The sequence below is a fragment of the Phoxinus phoxinus genome (assembly GCF_949152265.1).
Source record: "Phoxinus phoxinus genome assembly, chromosome: 16".
In the NCBI taxonomy this organism is placed as follows: Eukaryota; Metazoa; Chordata; class Actinopteri; order Cypriniformes; family Leuciscidae; genus Phoxinus; species Phoxinus phoxinus.
Window position 1 is genome coordinate 31400803 of NC_136891.1, and position 15741 is coordinate 31416543.

General features: G+C 37.4%; 3 protein-coding genes across 3 annotated transcripts in view; 1 reads left to right on the top strand and 2 right to left on the bottom strand.

Moving 5' to 3' along the window:
• The window catches only part of ino80 (INO80 complex ATPase subunit), a 39462-nt gene extending 37025 nt beyond the window's left edge, over window positions 1-2437 (bottom strand). The window contains 1 exon segment of the mRNA XM_079584592.1: window positions 2056-2437. The gene's annotated coding sequence lies outside the window, so the exon portion shown is untranslated.
• A 508-nt stretch (window positions 2438-2945) lies between these two features.
• Window positions 2946-8950, bottom strand: vps18 (VPS18 core subunit of CORVET and HOPS complexes). Its single transcript, XM_079583433.1, has 5 exons — window positions 8497-8950; window positions 8273-8414; window positions 7805-7896; window positions 4844-6714; window positions 2946-4021 (listed from the first exon to the last, which is right to left on the bottom strand). The coding sequence occupies exons 1-5, from the start codon at window positions 8585-8587 to the stop codon at window positions 3293-3295; spliced, it is 2925 nt and encodes a 974-aa protein (XP_079439559.1). The 5' UTR covers window positions 8588-8950; the 3' UTR covers window positions 2946-3292.
• A 448-nt stretch (window positions 8951-9398) lies between these two features.
• rhov (ras homolog family member V) lies at window positions 9399-12818 on the top strand. Its single transcript, XM_079583597.1, has 3 exons — window positions 9399-9803; window positions 9922-9980; window positions 10585-12818. Exons 1-3 carry the CDS (start codon window positions 9605-9607, stop codon window positions 11029-11031), a joined length of 705 nt encoding a protein of 234 aa, XP_079439723.1. The 5' UTR covers window positions 9399-9604; the 3' UTR covers window positions 11032-12818.
• The last annotated feature ends 2923 nt before the right edge of the window (window positions 12819-15741 follow it).

The window sequence follows — 15741 nt, forward strand, 5'->3', positions numbered from 1 at the left end:
AAACAGCACATCATGTTTTGTGGCTGTGATGTAAACTAAAGAATACTTGCACATTTTAAAATGGGACCAGCACTTCAATAAGTCCCATCCTTGCTTTCCTGTTTTAATAGAAAATATATCAGCATATGAAAAGAAAATTTCACTTGACAAGTGAGTCAAGATGTAACAGATGTTGCGACAGATCTTCTATGACATACATCTGAGTGAAATGGATCATCATAAAATAAATGTAGTTCAGGGTTCTATTGATCAGTTGTTGGCTGAATGCAAATTGGCAGATGACTGTAAGAAAGGGGGCGGGGTTTATGCTTACTAAATTATTAGAGAACTCTGGCATAAATCAGCAGAAAGAAGACTGTTGTTACACAGGACAAAGCTGACATTTTGGTTAAAAAAAAAGTTGGCATGACCTGAAAATTCACCCTATTTTCCAAATGCATGTTATAGATCTTATTGTGAGCAATTCATTCGGGCATATGTTTAATTTTTTGGCATCGTAATGTTCAATCAAAATGTCAACTGGATTTCCTGGGGAAAATTACAGACTTCTCATTGGTGATGTATGCAGGACTTTTCCAATGAATTAGTCCACTTTAACATGAGCTTGCAGGGACAGTTTAGCTCTGCCTTCACTTTTAAATGCAACGCCCACATCTCAAAATGCAATCAACAACCAATGAATGCATAGATTCAAGTCCCTGCCCAACATTTTTTATGATGTGATGTGCAGATGTGTCACAATACAAAAGAAAATATTTTCTGCTTCATCCATTTCATTGTGACTAAATAAATAAAACTTGCATGGATTAATGGTTCATATTAGTAAAATCAAAAACATGCGTTAAGAAAATTGATTGAATTTCATTGTCATGCTGACTTTAAGGACTGCTGAACTCCTTCTCCGAACCCAAAATATTATTTATATTAAAATAATTTGCATTGTTTTATTGGCAATGCACCACTAGAAATGGATTTGTACACATTTAAATCTAGTAGTAATTCATCCAACTGGAAATCTAATGCAATACACGATATTAAACCTCTTATAATACATAATAAAAAAATGTATTTGCAGAGTTTGAGAGTTCTGTAAACATAACTATAGCACTGACACCAATAGTGTTTTTAGTGCCCCCATTTAACCATTTCCTGTATGCAATATAACACATATACAGTAGTAGCAATGGTTATGACGAGTTACAAATTGAGAAACTATTCTCATCTCAATAGTTTAGCAACTCATATGACTTTAATGCTCGGGGAACTATTTGTTACACCATCAATACACGCATGTGTAAATACAGCCAAATACTCGTCAATTTCGGTTTCTTCATTTGCGACAAACATTTATAAACCTAACGCACACTGATGACGATACGAGCGTATCCTTTAAATACAAAGAGGAAATGTATAGCGGCGCAAGGTGTCTCAACACACATTATAAAAACCGGGTAAAATTATGGTTAGTGTACACAATATAATCGACAGGCTGATGATTCATATCTGACTTAGCTTAGCTAGCACATTAAGCTGGCTAGGTTTAGCTAACGCTAAGCGTTTCAGCAGCCAGCGTTGCTTGTTAATCTAAATCCAGTTACTGTACATGTTGCTAGTTAGCAACGCTGCAATTATAAGGTAAACTTGAGTCACAACCACTAAAAATTAGCTTTAATGAGTTTTTTTTTAAAGGAAGGCTATGGAGTTTAGCTGCCTGCTATTGATATGATAACCGTGTAGAGGTGACTTTTTTTAGCAACACGATTTAGTATCATGGCAAGTTCTTGATTATTTTGAATAATTGAAATGGGTTCTGTCTCTTTAAGGCCACCACCTCTTTGTCAAATGAAATGTAGGGATATGTTTTAAAATGATTCGTAATATTCTATGGCCTTGTTCCACGTGAGGTCATGCACCATCTGCCCGTCTCGTGTCTATATGCACTGCGGGAGTCGAGGAGGCCAGCAGATCTGCGATTCCCATATTCTAATTCTTTCTCCCTCCCGGCCATCTTCCCCCATTGCTCCCCCACCACGTTCCTCATAAACGCTAGCTCACCTTGTCCCCGTGTCCGCCGTTTTTGCTCTGTCTCTGTTGCAGCCGACTCGCAGCTCTCTGTCTCCAAAATGGCGGTTGTGAGCGAGGAGAGAGACCGTGAGTCGGTAGCAGCAGAGAGGCGGCCACTTTCAGTAACTGAGAGAGCAGGGACACGGCGCCATGGCGAGGACAGAGTGGGGAACAGGCGTACCAATCGACTACAGATTGACGGCTGCAATCTTATAAGCATTTAGGGAGGGTATCATAATAAAGTAGTAGTAGCAAAAAGAAAGGAGCAGTTTCGATTAAGAAAGGATAGAGGTGAGAAACTGACTCATTATAAATTAAGCGGGTTATCGGAGGAGAGTATAATGGCTATCGGAGTTCTACTGATTGTGCCTAGAAAAACCGAACGTTGCCGAAGGTCTTATGACGTAACACTTTCCGAATGTAGTCTCAAAATATCGCGTGATTGGGACTTGACGTAGAATTCGTCACTGTCTTGTTATACATAAATAACACTAATGCAATATTAAAATGTGTAATGTCTATTCAACTTAGTCATTTTGCTTTCCACATATTATATTCATAAATGTAAGGTATTAAACAATTATCCCCTATTTTCTCAATTTTAAAGTGATGTGAGGGTCTATAATAAATCTTTATCCATGTCCTGTAAAAATAAAATAATAATAATTTTAAGCCGCATGCTACATTTTGGAGTTTTGTATAATTTTTTTATATATTGAGGGGAGATATGTTGTATATAAGTGGTCTATATAAAAAATATACAGATTTATATATAGACACAATGAACTTTTTCATTTTTTATTTAATTTTTTTGCATTAGGAAAAATGCCCTTCGGTGCACACTTTTGTGCTATTACATCCCATCATAACACAAAGTCTGGTCAAATAGCATTTATTTATTTATTTAGCTGCATACAGTACATTAAAAAGATATTAATTCACTTAACTCAAAATGCAAAATGAAAACAATTGCATATTAAATTTTGTAGTGCCCACTGATCTATGGAAGCAAACATACATATCAATCAAAGAAGGCCATTTGTACAGTACATATCTGTTAACATAAGCATGTTAATATTCATTAATTTAGCATACAGCATGTAAAATTCAAAACAAAATACAATTTTCACAATACATAAATGGTTAAATCTTTTCAGCATATGTACAATTTAAATCATAGAGGTTTTCCTGTGCAGTTCTCGGATGAACTCGTGCAGAAACGTGTCCCTCAGAGCCAGCTGGACATCTCTTGATCAAACTTCGGTGGATCTATGAAAGGCTTGTCGATGGATTTGATCATCAGCTCACCGCAGTAGACACACTCACACGCTATGATGTCATCAATATCGGACTTGATCTGCTCTCTGCTTCCCTGGCCCTTGCCTAAGCTGACCGTATCCTCCTCTTTGGGCTTGTGCCTGGATTTGGTGGTCTGTGTGGTCGCTGCCAGCTTCTTCTGAAGCTCCTCCAATTTATTCTGCTTATAGGCAGAGAGGTGAGGAATGACTTCCTGAAAGAGGCAATCATAATGGAACATGTGTCCACACAGGAAGAGATAGAAAGGTCGATTGAGCAAGGGGAAATCACAAGTGGCACATTTTTCCTGAGACTCCACCACTCCGTACTTGTTCCTCATCTCCTGGATGTCATCACGGATACGTTTGGCACTTTCCGTGGCCTCCTCCATTTCTTGTTTCAGCTCCTCTATGTGTTGGTTGTACTCTTCCAGGGAGTTGCAAATTGCCTCCTTGAAGTGGTCTATTGTAACAAAGTCTGGAAAGAAAGGCAAGATGTCCTCGATCTTAAGCAGGTTGCAACTGGACAGACAGTTCATGGCTTTCTTGACATCTTTCTCCTCCTGAACCACATGACGAGCAATCTTCAGCCACAGCTTCTTCCTCAACTCCTCGTCATCCTCGGGAAGGTCAGCACAAGACTTGGCCAAATCTACATCCACCTAAAGTGATAAACAGACATTATATTTGTAAAAAATTATGCACAATTATCCCAATATAGATGGTTTTAAGGTCAATGGTTGTGATGTTTTTTTTATTATCTATTAATTCATTCAAAAATACATTAAAATGCAATTCATACATGCAATGACTTGACACCTCTTCTATGATGAGAATGTTTCATTTTTTGGTTGAAACAACATAATGAAGGAAAAACATCATAATTTAAAGAATACTATTTTTAAAAAGAATCGATATATTTTATAATTCCTAGAAGAAGAAAAAAATGAACACCACTGCTTTACTGCTTATTAATATTTGAAAACGACATCATGAGAGGACTCTTGCAGACCCTCATGACTGTATGCCAAATTTAAATTCAAGTCTTTTAAAATTTCAGATAATTTGGCTAGATCAGGTTGTAAAATGATATGCGGTGCAACTCCCCCAAAACACAATTAATAAATTAAATTAAATGAAAATAAAATAATGTTTTTTAGTTTTTTTTATGTAAAAAAAAAAATATTTAAAAACTTTTTTTTAAACTGCAAAGATCGCAAGAAAACAACGTACATCCGAGTGTAACAGGTTATTGTAAAAGACAAAAATGTAATGCGGGTATTTGGTTCTATGCAATTTTTGTCCATTATTTTTTGTCTTTATGTATTTTGTCCATTAGATCGAAAGATTTCTTAATCTTAAAGATCGTAATATCAGGTGTAAACAAGGCCTTAAAAAGATTTTTCCTTTTCTCTATCGTGGACACACTTCTAAGTGATTGCCTCTTAAACAGAAATGAAAAAAGAATGTCAAAGCACACATACTTGTAGAGCTAGATCCACCGCTTCCTCATAGAGCTCCATAATCTTGTAAACCAAGACGCAGGCCTGCAGGTATCCATGTTCGGCACAAAGGCGCAAGGCATATTTTAAGTCGTAGTGGATGTCGGTGACGTGGGTTCCTGCTTGTTCGAGGTACCATAACAGGGCATCTGGCTTGTGTTTGGCATAAAGCGACAGTAAGTAATTGTGAATGGCCTCGTCTTTGACGTCCAGCTCATACACACAGAACTCCATGTACCGGATGCTCTCAGTTATCTGCTGCATGCTCCCCATCTGGCTGTAGTTCACCAGGGCTGGGATCAGGTTCTTCGGATCCAACCGGTTTCCCATCTGAATCCACGCATCGACCACCTTTTTGGGGATGTGCTGCATGAGGACTGGAGAGAACTTGTAGAAGAGCTTGTCATCGCAGTGTTTGGAGAGAACATCTAAAGCTGCACTGTAGTCATCATGCTGGCAGTAATGAGACACAACACGCTCGTAATCTTGCATGATGACCGAGAAATACACCATGTTGTCCACGTCGCCGTGGCTAGCGAGCAGGTCGTAGATGGTGCTGCGGTTGTTGTAGAAGCAATCTTTATGTTTGGGGCTTTTGAGAAAGGTGCGGAACTCTTCACGGGTCTCCAGAAAGAGGTGTTGTTTGCCGTCGTCGGCCTCCAGCTGACCGAGCCGGTTCAGATAGAGTTCAGTCAGCCACGTCACCAGGAGAGTGATCTGAGTCTTCTCACTGGCCTTCAAGCTGATCAGCTTCTTAATCAAAAACTCTTTCAAGGCCTCCTCCTGCTTGGCCTCAATGAACTTGAGCGCAATCTCCTCAAAGTAATTCTGAGTGAGCGCATAGCATTTGGCGCTCTCCAGGTAGCGCTTGTTCTGGAAGCAGTGCTCCGCCTCCTTGGCAAGCACCATGTCCAGGCATTCTGGTCGTTCTTTGCAGTACTCTTTCGCCAGATCAAACTTATTCATGTTCATGTACATCTGCCAAACGTCCCGCGCCTCTCTCTGGATGTGGTAGCGAAACACGGCTTTCTCGGTGTAGATCCACACGAGCCCCGTGACGGGATCTTTGATCATCTTTTTTAGGGTGCCGAACTTATCTGGAAATACATCTTCATGTACAACCTGCCCGTTCAGAGTGCAGATACCCCGGATACGGTCAGGAAGCAGCAGCAGGAAGTGAAACTGGGTGAGTACTATAGAGATGGGCTTGACAAAGTTTAAATCAATGTCCGGTGTGTATTCCCACACTTGAACATCACTGAGTAGAGAGTCGAGCCGCACGTAGTCCAGCTGTCCATACAAAACCCCGTTGCCCATCATCCATGCAAAGCTCTTGGGGCAACTGCGCAGCTTTGACGTGTAGAATGTAATCTCACTGTAGCCCATATTGACAGGAAACTCCTGGAAGCTAGGAAGGAGATCCTGGTTCTGAGCAAAGATGGAGCTGAACCCCTGCTGCTCAGATCCCTCCGCCAGCTTTCCGACAAACTGGAACAGCCGTTTCCGTGTGGTCGCAACGATGAAGTACTTGGATTCCAAGCCACGTTCAACTTCCAGGCAACAAACCGGAGCTGGCTTGCCATCCTCCTCCAATGAATGAACCTGTCTGAAGTACTGGTCTGGGTTGGTGTTGAACAGACTGCCCTCTGAGGCAGAAATCTCCGCTTCAAAGATGATTCCTTGGCTGGTGCCGACCAGAATCGGCCCAGTGTTGGTCTCTGAGCCAATTAATTTGTTCCAACCTATGCTTTCAATCAGGTGGCCTCTCCATCGGGATAGACTTCGGACCTTCTGAGTGTTTCTGTTTAGGTATACACATTCGTTTGTGGTGAGGCTGATGACTAAATGTGACCCTGTAAGATAATTGAGAAAATGTCATTTTACAGGCTGCATTAAAAAGAACGTATTTTAAGCAGATCAACAACGAGTTACATGTTTTAAAAAGCCAGGCCTGAGCTTGCGATCCTGTTTCCACCAGATATTATGATTCATTTCGGGTGATTTGATTCCATTATTCAGTCAGCGCTAAAAACAAGTGTAAATGGGGTTCAAAATGTTGTGTGATCCGATCACAGAAACCCATTAAGGAAGATATGCGTGTGACAGCACATTTGGATTGTTAAAACTAATCCACCTGATGAGCCTAGTTTTTAAACTTTTTTTTTTTTTTATGTATAATTCTATATTTACATTTATAAATATAGCATTTATCTGGTTTATAAATGTAAACATTTTAAAAAGTAATATTTATATTGAATATTATTTCTATTTTATATACATAATATATTTTTAATATTTATTTTAGAATATGTAATGTTTTTATTTACAAAAAAAAATACTACCTAAAATAAATAAATAAATAACTAATGATATAAATAAATGAAAAATAAGTTAAGCATTTAGACCAAACTGGCCAGTTTAAAAAGTTGACAAGCCTATACGGCAATAAACAAATGTAAATTATGACATTATCATTTTATATGTACATGTATAAATTTACATTTATAATTTAATTTGAATTAAAAGCGTATATTATATAATATTGGACTTAACATGGAAAATGCATGTTATTACCAGGTTTAAACGCTGTGTCACACCTGACCATTTGAGATCGGATCACCTGAGATGGAGGGAGCTTAATACCAGTTGTAAACGGAGCATTTGTTTCTCTCAATGACACGCATTGGAAAGCTTTACATGATGTACAAAAATCATATCAAAAACACAATAATTTCCAAATATTTAAATAAAAAATGTCAAATATATCTTGTCCTAACTGAATTTCTCAGTTCACATCTGTTAAGCAACTTTGGGATGCTTGATGCTTCTTTTTGTCATTCTAATTTCAAGGGAAATCAAATCACTTATGTGTCTAATAATGACATCTAATAGATGTCCCGAATGCATTTAAATCCTAAGGTGTGAACAGCAACACGTGATTACCTGTAGGATCCAGGAAAAGTTTGTGCACTTTGCCATCATCCTTTCTTCCCAGTTCAATCTGATTTGGCTGATCAGGTTTTCCCAGATCAATTCTGAAAAGTAATGTGCATGTCAACACATTACAACATTTTAAATGCTGCTTAAATAGGAATCAATCCTATTTATTTTAAGGCCATATGTAATGCAAATCAGTACATAATAATTGATTGATTACACTAACACAAATAAAAGGCAGATTAAGTCATTTTTTATCCTATCCAGCAGATTCGATATGCATTACAAAGAGAATGCATTGCCTTTAATGGTCCACATCCTCACTGCTTAGTCCTTTCACCAGTATTCAGACATTATACACATTAATCACTCATTACAATGTACATAAACTAATCAATGCAAAACTTATCAATCGCAAAAATCTCCCAATTAAACAGTTGTTGATAAGACAGCTGCTAGAAATGGTAACTTTACCTCAGCAGTGTGTCTTTCCCCAGACTCATGCATAACTGGTTGTTGCACACTTGGAAGTGGTTGATTTTTTCGGGAGGTGAGAAGTCGATGCGCTGCTTGTTGAAAATGGGTTTCTCTTCTTCTAGCCTTACATTCACAAACCCTGTGAACGAAAAAGTTCATGTAATGCCACAACGTCCACAAATCATAATGTTTGCAATATCCTAAATTGTGTAGGTTTGTACCTGAATGAGTAATCCCGATGTTGGCTGCTGACACACGGCTGTGTTGACGGATATTCTGAGAATCTTCATATTGATCCAGAATAGATGCCATTGCAAATGATCAAATATTCACAAAACTACAGTACTTACAAACACTGGACCTGTGTTTACATTGCATGTAAAGATGTAAAGTATCTCTACCAACTGTTCCCAGCCATAACACGCTAGCATGTGAGCTAAACTTCCCGTTTAAAGGCTGTTTTTACTGCCAATGTCCCCGTTGTGTGCTAAATAAAATATAAATGTAATCAAATAAAGATATAAAATAAAACGAACTGAGCTTCAAATGATATTGTATCTATCAATAATGACCGCACTGAAAGACCGATCTATGTTGTGTGTGCATTGCTGTCTTGGTCAGCTGATGAAGATCATGTGATTACAATGACAGAAACTTCAGTGCTGTTCTTTATCTATCCACGCGGTGGCGCTGTTTAGTTAAGGATTGTCAGAATGATTGGGATTATGCTAAATTTGTGTTGTTTATTTTTGTGCTACTTTTTTATCTATTTATTCTGATTTATGTATTAATCTAGCATGGCAGTCCAACATCCAGACCCAAATACAGTGGCCTAAAAATATAATTAATATATAGGCCTATATATATTTTTATTTTTATTTTTTATTTTTACACATTTGTTAAATAAAAATGCAGACTGTCTCTATTTTAACATTTCATTTAAATTACCATGCGTGGATGCATTTAATATTTAAATGGTCTTTTTCTCTCTCGCTCTCTTTAAAAAAGGCTTGCAGTTTGTTTCATTGAGATTCATTTGGGATTAAAATTGTTAACGAATCATTAATGGCTTATCTGTGTTCGAAACCAAAGATTTTATCCTTTCCTTTCCATTGAGGCCCGTGACTGTGGTGGGCGTGGCTATGCAAAGTCAAGCTGATTCAAAAGGCAGAGAGAGGTCCCGTCACAGATCACTCAGAGAGAGTCACTTCAGCTTTTGAGTTGAGAAAGTAATGAGTCACTCATCAGTCTCAACAAAGACGCCAATCAATACTGTGGAGTTTAAAAAGTTTTCCTGAAGACGTTTCTTCTTGGCTTTAATTGTTGGACATGCCACCTCAAATGGATTACTTTTACAACGAGTCAAGAGTTCCGTCGGTGTGCCTGGAGCAGGACGACGCGCTGGAGCCCGGGATCAGCTGTATGATGGTCGGGGATGGCGCGGTTGGGAAGACCAGTATGATTGTCAGCTACACCACTAATGGATACCCCACGGATTACAAACAGACGGCTTTTGACGTCTTCTCGGGTAAGTGTATGATCTTTGACCCCTTCTAGCTGATGATGGTTCATTTACAGTAATTAATGATCGTGAGGATGAAAACGTGACTTTTTTTTAATTGCATTTTTTACTTCTGGTTATTCAGGACAAGTTCAAGTAGATGGGACCCCTGTGCGGATTCAGTTGATGGATACGGCTGGCCAGGTAATTAAACAGTTAAAATATCTAAACTGTTTAGTCAAATGTTAAAACAAAATTGGTTAACATTTTGAAAATGGAAAAGTCTGTAAAGCGTAAACTTTGTTTAAAAGTCTGTACACTGTAAAAAAAACGTTATGACAACATATGTTTTTACATTGCTTTAACTCATCAAAATAAGTTTAAAAAATTTAAATAAATAAAGTTAAAGCAATTTTCAACTTTCTTTACAAGTTATTATACAAGATTCAACTCATAATTTAAATAGACTTTAAGTCAGTTTAATATAATTTAAGTTGAAATGACTTAATACATCCAAGTTGATTGTACTTAATTTACTCATATTTTAAGCCAGTTTAATGTAATTTAAGTTGAAATGACTTATACATCCAAGTTGATTGTACTTAATATAAGGCAGCAACTTTTTTTACAGTGTAAAGTGTAAACTTAGTTTAAAAGTCTTTAAAGTGTAAACTTTATTTAAACGCCTGTAAAGTGTAAATCTTTCAAAGTTTTACAAAATAAAGTGTCATTAAAACAAAAAAAGCGTTAAACAAAAGTCTGTTAACTTTGTCAAGTGTTCTTATCCATCTCTGTCTTTGACTTGCAGGAAGAATTTGATGAATTCAGATCTCTGTCTTACGCACACACGGATGTCTTCCTCCTCTGCTTCAGTGTGGTTAACCCCACATCATTCCAGAACATTACCAAGAAATGGATCCCTGAGATTCGTGCGTGTAACCCGTCCTCCCCCATCATTTTAGTTGGAACACAGTCAGACCTTCTGTTGGACGTTAACGTTCTCATAGACTTGGACAGATACAACGTCAAACCCGTGTTCAGCTCACGGGCACGGAGCATCGCCGAGAAGATCAGGGCCGCCGAGTACGTGGAGTGTTCGGCCCTGACCCAGAAGAACCTGAAGGAGGCCTTCGACGCAGCGATATTCGCGGCTATTAAACACAAGGCCAGGAAGGTCAAAAAACGGAGACTGTCGGACAGACGAGCTAAAGCTTTTTCCAAGTGCAGCTGGAAGAAGTTCTTCTGCTTCATCTGACCCTGTGGGTCAAAATGTGTGAACTGTTTATTAATTTATTTTGAACAATGTGTTTACCTATAGGGTCATTTACTTGCTTTATTTTATGGGCGGAGTTGTTTGATCTGTGGAACTTCCCAGCAAACGTTCCAGTGAAATTTGAGAGCTGTTCAAGTAACGTTTTAATCGTTCAACCTGTATAAGTAACACTGGCTGTAAGATTTATAGACCTATTATGAAGAGAGAAGAACTTCTCTTTAAATCATTTGTTGTTCACAAAGAGCACCCACCATATGTAAATGAATGAATTTGCATGAGCTGGTTAGCTGCCTATTCAAAGCTTGAATGGCGCTCGCGTGGATGTGTCTCTGATGGTCGCGGGGACAAGAGTGGGTATCTGTCTTATCTCTTTTGTCTCAGCCGCTACTTAGACAGACTCTTTCATATGCAACACCCCAAACTAAAGCCGATGTGCGAGTTGTCTCCTCTTTAGGTGCTTGTGACCAAATGAATCCAACATCACGCTTACAATGATTCAGCCTGTCCTCCTGAGAAATCTTAGATGGGGATTGTCTTGCAAATTGGCAAGATAAGATTATTAGGCTTGTGTGAAAATGGTTTCCTACGTCTGGGGAAAATTAGGCAGGGTTGTTCCTGGTTTCCTAAGACGGGTTTAGCGTCCTCTCTTGTGCAAATGTATTGCGAGAACGGACACACCGATGAAAGTATAGCAGCCCAGCCCATTTTGTGGAGCCGTAGCTCGGTTATGTTTATTTTTTTTAATCTTTGACTGACAGCATGTACTTCTCGCAGAGTAAACAGTGCTGTCTTTGTTATAAATGTGCTTCTTGTGGAAGATATCTTTTTTTAAAATGCTGTTTGTTTTTAACAGTTCTGCTTTAACAGTTTTAACTGTTCTGTTTTGATGCCTCGGGCAAGAAGGATGCACCGCTTTGAACTTTTTTTTTTTTTTTCTGTTTGTCTTCACCACTGTTTTGCCTTTTGATCAAATTCAAGCAGCACTTTTTAACAGTTTCTCCTTCAGTGTTTTTTTGCATCATCTAGAAATAAATTTAAAGGGCAAAATACATTTCCAATGCTGTTTTTACAATGCAACTATCCAAGTCTTCATCCTGCTTTAAGTGTTATATGTGAAAATTGTTTATTTACATAATCTTAAAATGTCTCCTTTTAAATATCAAATAAATGAAAATAACATGCTGAAATTGAATATTGTTTCCTAGTGATTTTTCTGAGCTTAGTTAAGCAATTACACTCATTCAGTGACCTCACTGTTTCACAGACAGGGCTTGAAACATACACTAGGAAAAAAAACATTTCTGGTTTGCGTCTTGAGGCATCTTAAAATATGTCCGGTCAAGTTGCTTTCAGTTAAAACGGCTCAAACTAGCTTAGCCTAACTAGCTTAGCCTAAGCCTTGTCTGTGAAACCGAGGGAAAAGGTTGTATTTGGTACAGTAAGAGTTTTTAATGTTTTTGTCTTTTATGTTCAACAACAGGGCTACATTTTGTTTAGTCATAAATACAGTAAAAATAGTTATATAGTGAAATATTACTTCAAAATAACCATTTTCTATTATATTTTAAAATGTAATTTATTCCTGTGACGTTAAAGCTGTCGTCAGCGTCACATGACCTTTCAAAAATACTTCTGATATGCTGATTAGCTGCTCAAGAAACATTTCTTATTATTATTCATGTTGAAGACAGTTGTGCTACTTAATATTGTTGTGGAAACCGTGATACATTTTTTCAGTATTATTTGATGAATAAAGTTCAAAAGAACAGTGTTTATTTGAAATATAATTATTTTGTAACTTTATAAATATATATTTCTGTAACTTTTGATCAATTTAACATATGCTTGCAGAATAGAACTATTACTTTCACCAGTTTAAATTTTTTTTTTTAATTATTATTATTGAATTGATTCTGATTTAAAATATTTAAATGTTTAAATAAATTTTCCTGTGGTTTTGAAAAGAAAACCTGCTTTGCTTGGACATGCAATGTGCTACTAAATTATAGACATAGCAAACAAATGTTAGAGATCTGAGATCAAATCTAGAGCAAGTTAGAGATCTGAATACGCTCCCCAATCAGCACAAGAACTTGATGTAAAGGGTTCTGCAAATATCTTCAGAGGGTGTAAATGAGACACACAGGGAAGTGTCAGGTACTGAAGGAACATGAATACATTGTGAACTCACAGTTCTCTGCTCCGAGGTCTCATGCTGTGACTTTGAGCCGAGCTCAGCTGAATGTGTCACTCACGTACCCTTGAAGTGTAAACAGAAGACAAAAGGGCTTGTTGCCGTCGTTTGTACTCTTACTCGAAATGAAATTCAGATTGTTATGATGGCTTGACTTTTCGAAATCCCTACTTTTCTAATGCCTAAGATTTAAGAAAAGAAATTAAAATATTAACAAAACCTCCCTATAATCCCTAAAATTTCTCTTTCTTTCTTTCTTTCTTTCTTTCTTTCTTTCTTTCTTTCTTTCTTTCTTTCTTTCTTTCTTTCTTTCTTTTTGATAGCATTCAAACTTTAAAGCTTTTTTAAAATGTTTAAACTTTTGTTGGTGTCATCAACGTTTAAAAAGTCTTGACAAATTTCAGATCAAAGTTCAAATCGGAACATTTATCATAAAAGTTGTACCCGTTTGAGTGACAAAAGCCACGTAACAAAATTGTCATGGGCAAATGTTTATTGTGCCCAAACAAAGATTACAGGAAAGAAAGATTACGGTAAGCCTAAAAACAATGAATCACTTCCACTGTAGGGCTTTACTCATGTTCCCTGAGCATCCTATGAGTACAATTTGACTAATTTCTCATGCTGCATTGAGTTTAACCAATATGGATTACGAGGCCAAGATTAGGTGTTACCGCTCCTAACAATATGAAAGATCAAATTACGCATGACCTCATGCTTGATAGACCACAGTCAGTATGAATGAATGGAATCACACAATACAAAGTTTTATATGATTTAATTTGATTATAAATCAAAAACTGAAATTATATTCAATTTATAGTCTGTTTTGTAGGCGACTAAAATAAGGCACAGACCATTTAGAAGTTTTTATTAAAGGTATACTGAAGTAATACTCCAAAGTGCAGGGAACTACATAAGCAAGAAATAACAAATTTCTATAATTAGCCTGACACAAAGTAATTCAACTAATCCACTTGTAAATTCAGCCATGTCCACACACCCACATTTCCTTGAAGATGCATTTGTGCTTTTGAGCCTAGCATGATACCGCTTTCTACACGTTGAGCAACAGAGGCCAGGCCTGACAGGTTTAGGTTCCCATGAATGGCGAGGTGTTCATCTCACTTTGTGGTTAAAGGAACGGTTACTCACCCCTTTGTTAGGTTTCTTGCCCGCCCCCTTTCCCAGGCCTCAGATTAAACTGACTAGTGCCTTTTCTGGCACACAGCCAGTTTCAATGAGTTTCACTGCTGTCACATTTACCTACAGGCGTCCTGAGAGGAGACAGGTGCATAGTCACAGACCGACCTGTTCCTGGTCAGATAAATCACATGTTACTGTTATTGCTGAGGCTGATTGGCAGACAAGGTGATGAATAGGACTTATTTGCAGATAGTATTCCTTATATTAACAATACTTGTTACTAAATTTTTGCATTTGATCAATAATTGCGTGCATAACTTATAGCTGCTACGGGGATTTATTAGCTTGTCAGGGGGATTTATACCATATGATGCTATTGCTAGTGCATTTCAAGATTTTTTCTAGGGTGTTCTGAGTGATTGCTACGTACCTACCAATATTATTTGTTACCATAATTATTTATATTCTAGTATTCATTCATATTTCTAATTAGATTTTATTTTTATATTTTAAATTTTGAGTTTTAATTTTAGATTAAAGGCACGTTTCGCTATAGAGGTTGCTAATTTAAAACTGTGTAGGCTAAAGCTTGATGATGCAGTGAATGAGTGTGGAATCATGGGAGTTGTCATCTTCACTTCCTCGGCCAATGGAAAGCAATCTGACGGCACTCAGGCAGAAATCATGTTCATGGATGAGCGAATGTATTACATTTTTATTAACGTTTCTTTGGTATGTAGCCAGGCGGGGCCGAGAGCCTGGGACACTTTACGTTGCTTATATGCCGCAGTCGACCACTGGTTCTCTCTTCGTTTTGTTGTTTATTTTACGATAAAATACCTTTAACGTCCGTCTCCTTCTTCCCTTAACTTAAACTTTTACACAGTTACAGTTACATTTGATCACTTAAATTGACATTATTTTATTTTATTCTAATGAAATAGCCGCAAGCACTGAATTACAATACAGGTCAGGTCACTTTATTTGACGAATTAAAATTGTGGGGTAACGCAGCGCTGTTTTACTTTGTCAAAGCAATCATATGTTGTGTTAAAACACATGAATGAGTGTGTTGAAAGTTTCTAACATTATTTGGTGGGTGGTATGGCACTTGTTGCACATTGCAGTAAGCTAGATCGATATTATAATATCATTATTAATAAAAGAGATGACTTGTGTTGTGTTGCAAAAGCGAAATTTAGATTTTAGGCCCATCTAGGTTGGATTCGGCACTAAATTTTTAAAAACAAATCAGTTCAGTGCAAAAAGGGCAGTTTCTTTCATTTTGAGATTGATTGCAAAAGTAAAACAGTTTTTGTCTCCAAAAGACCGACTGTAATCCACGCCTTCAT

What these genes read in the sequence shown, in the direction of transcription:
- vps18 (XM_079583433.1), bottom strand. Translation starts at nt 8,587, where the DNA reads ATGGCATCTATTCTGGATCAATATGAAGATTCTCAGAATATCCGTCAA. An exon ending in CATCGGGATTACTCATTCAG is followed by an intron (nt 8,415 to 8,496) that starts GTACAAACCTAC and finishes TTTCGTTCACAG; the next exon opens with GGTTTGTGAATGTAAGGCTA. An exon ending in ACTTTTCCTGGATCCTACAG is followed by an intron (nt 6,715 to 7,804) that starts GTAATCACGTGT and finishes ATTATCTTACAG; the next exon opens with GGTCACATTTAGTCATCAGC.
- rhov (XM_079583597.1), top strand. Translation starts at nt 9,605, where the DNA reads ATGCCACCTCAAATGGATTACTTTTACAACGAGTCAAGAGTTCCGTCG. An exon ending in GGCTTTTGACGTCTTCTCGG is followed by an intron (nt 9,804 to 9,921) that starts GTAAGTGTATGA and finishes CTGGTTATTCAG; the next exon opens with GACAAGTTCAAGTAGATGGG. An exon ending in TGATGGATACGGCTGGCCAG is followed by an intron (nt 9,981 to 10,584) that starts GTAATTAAACAG and finishes TTTGACTTGCAG; the next exon opens with GAAGAATTTGATGAATTCAG.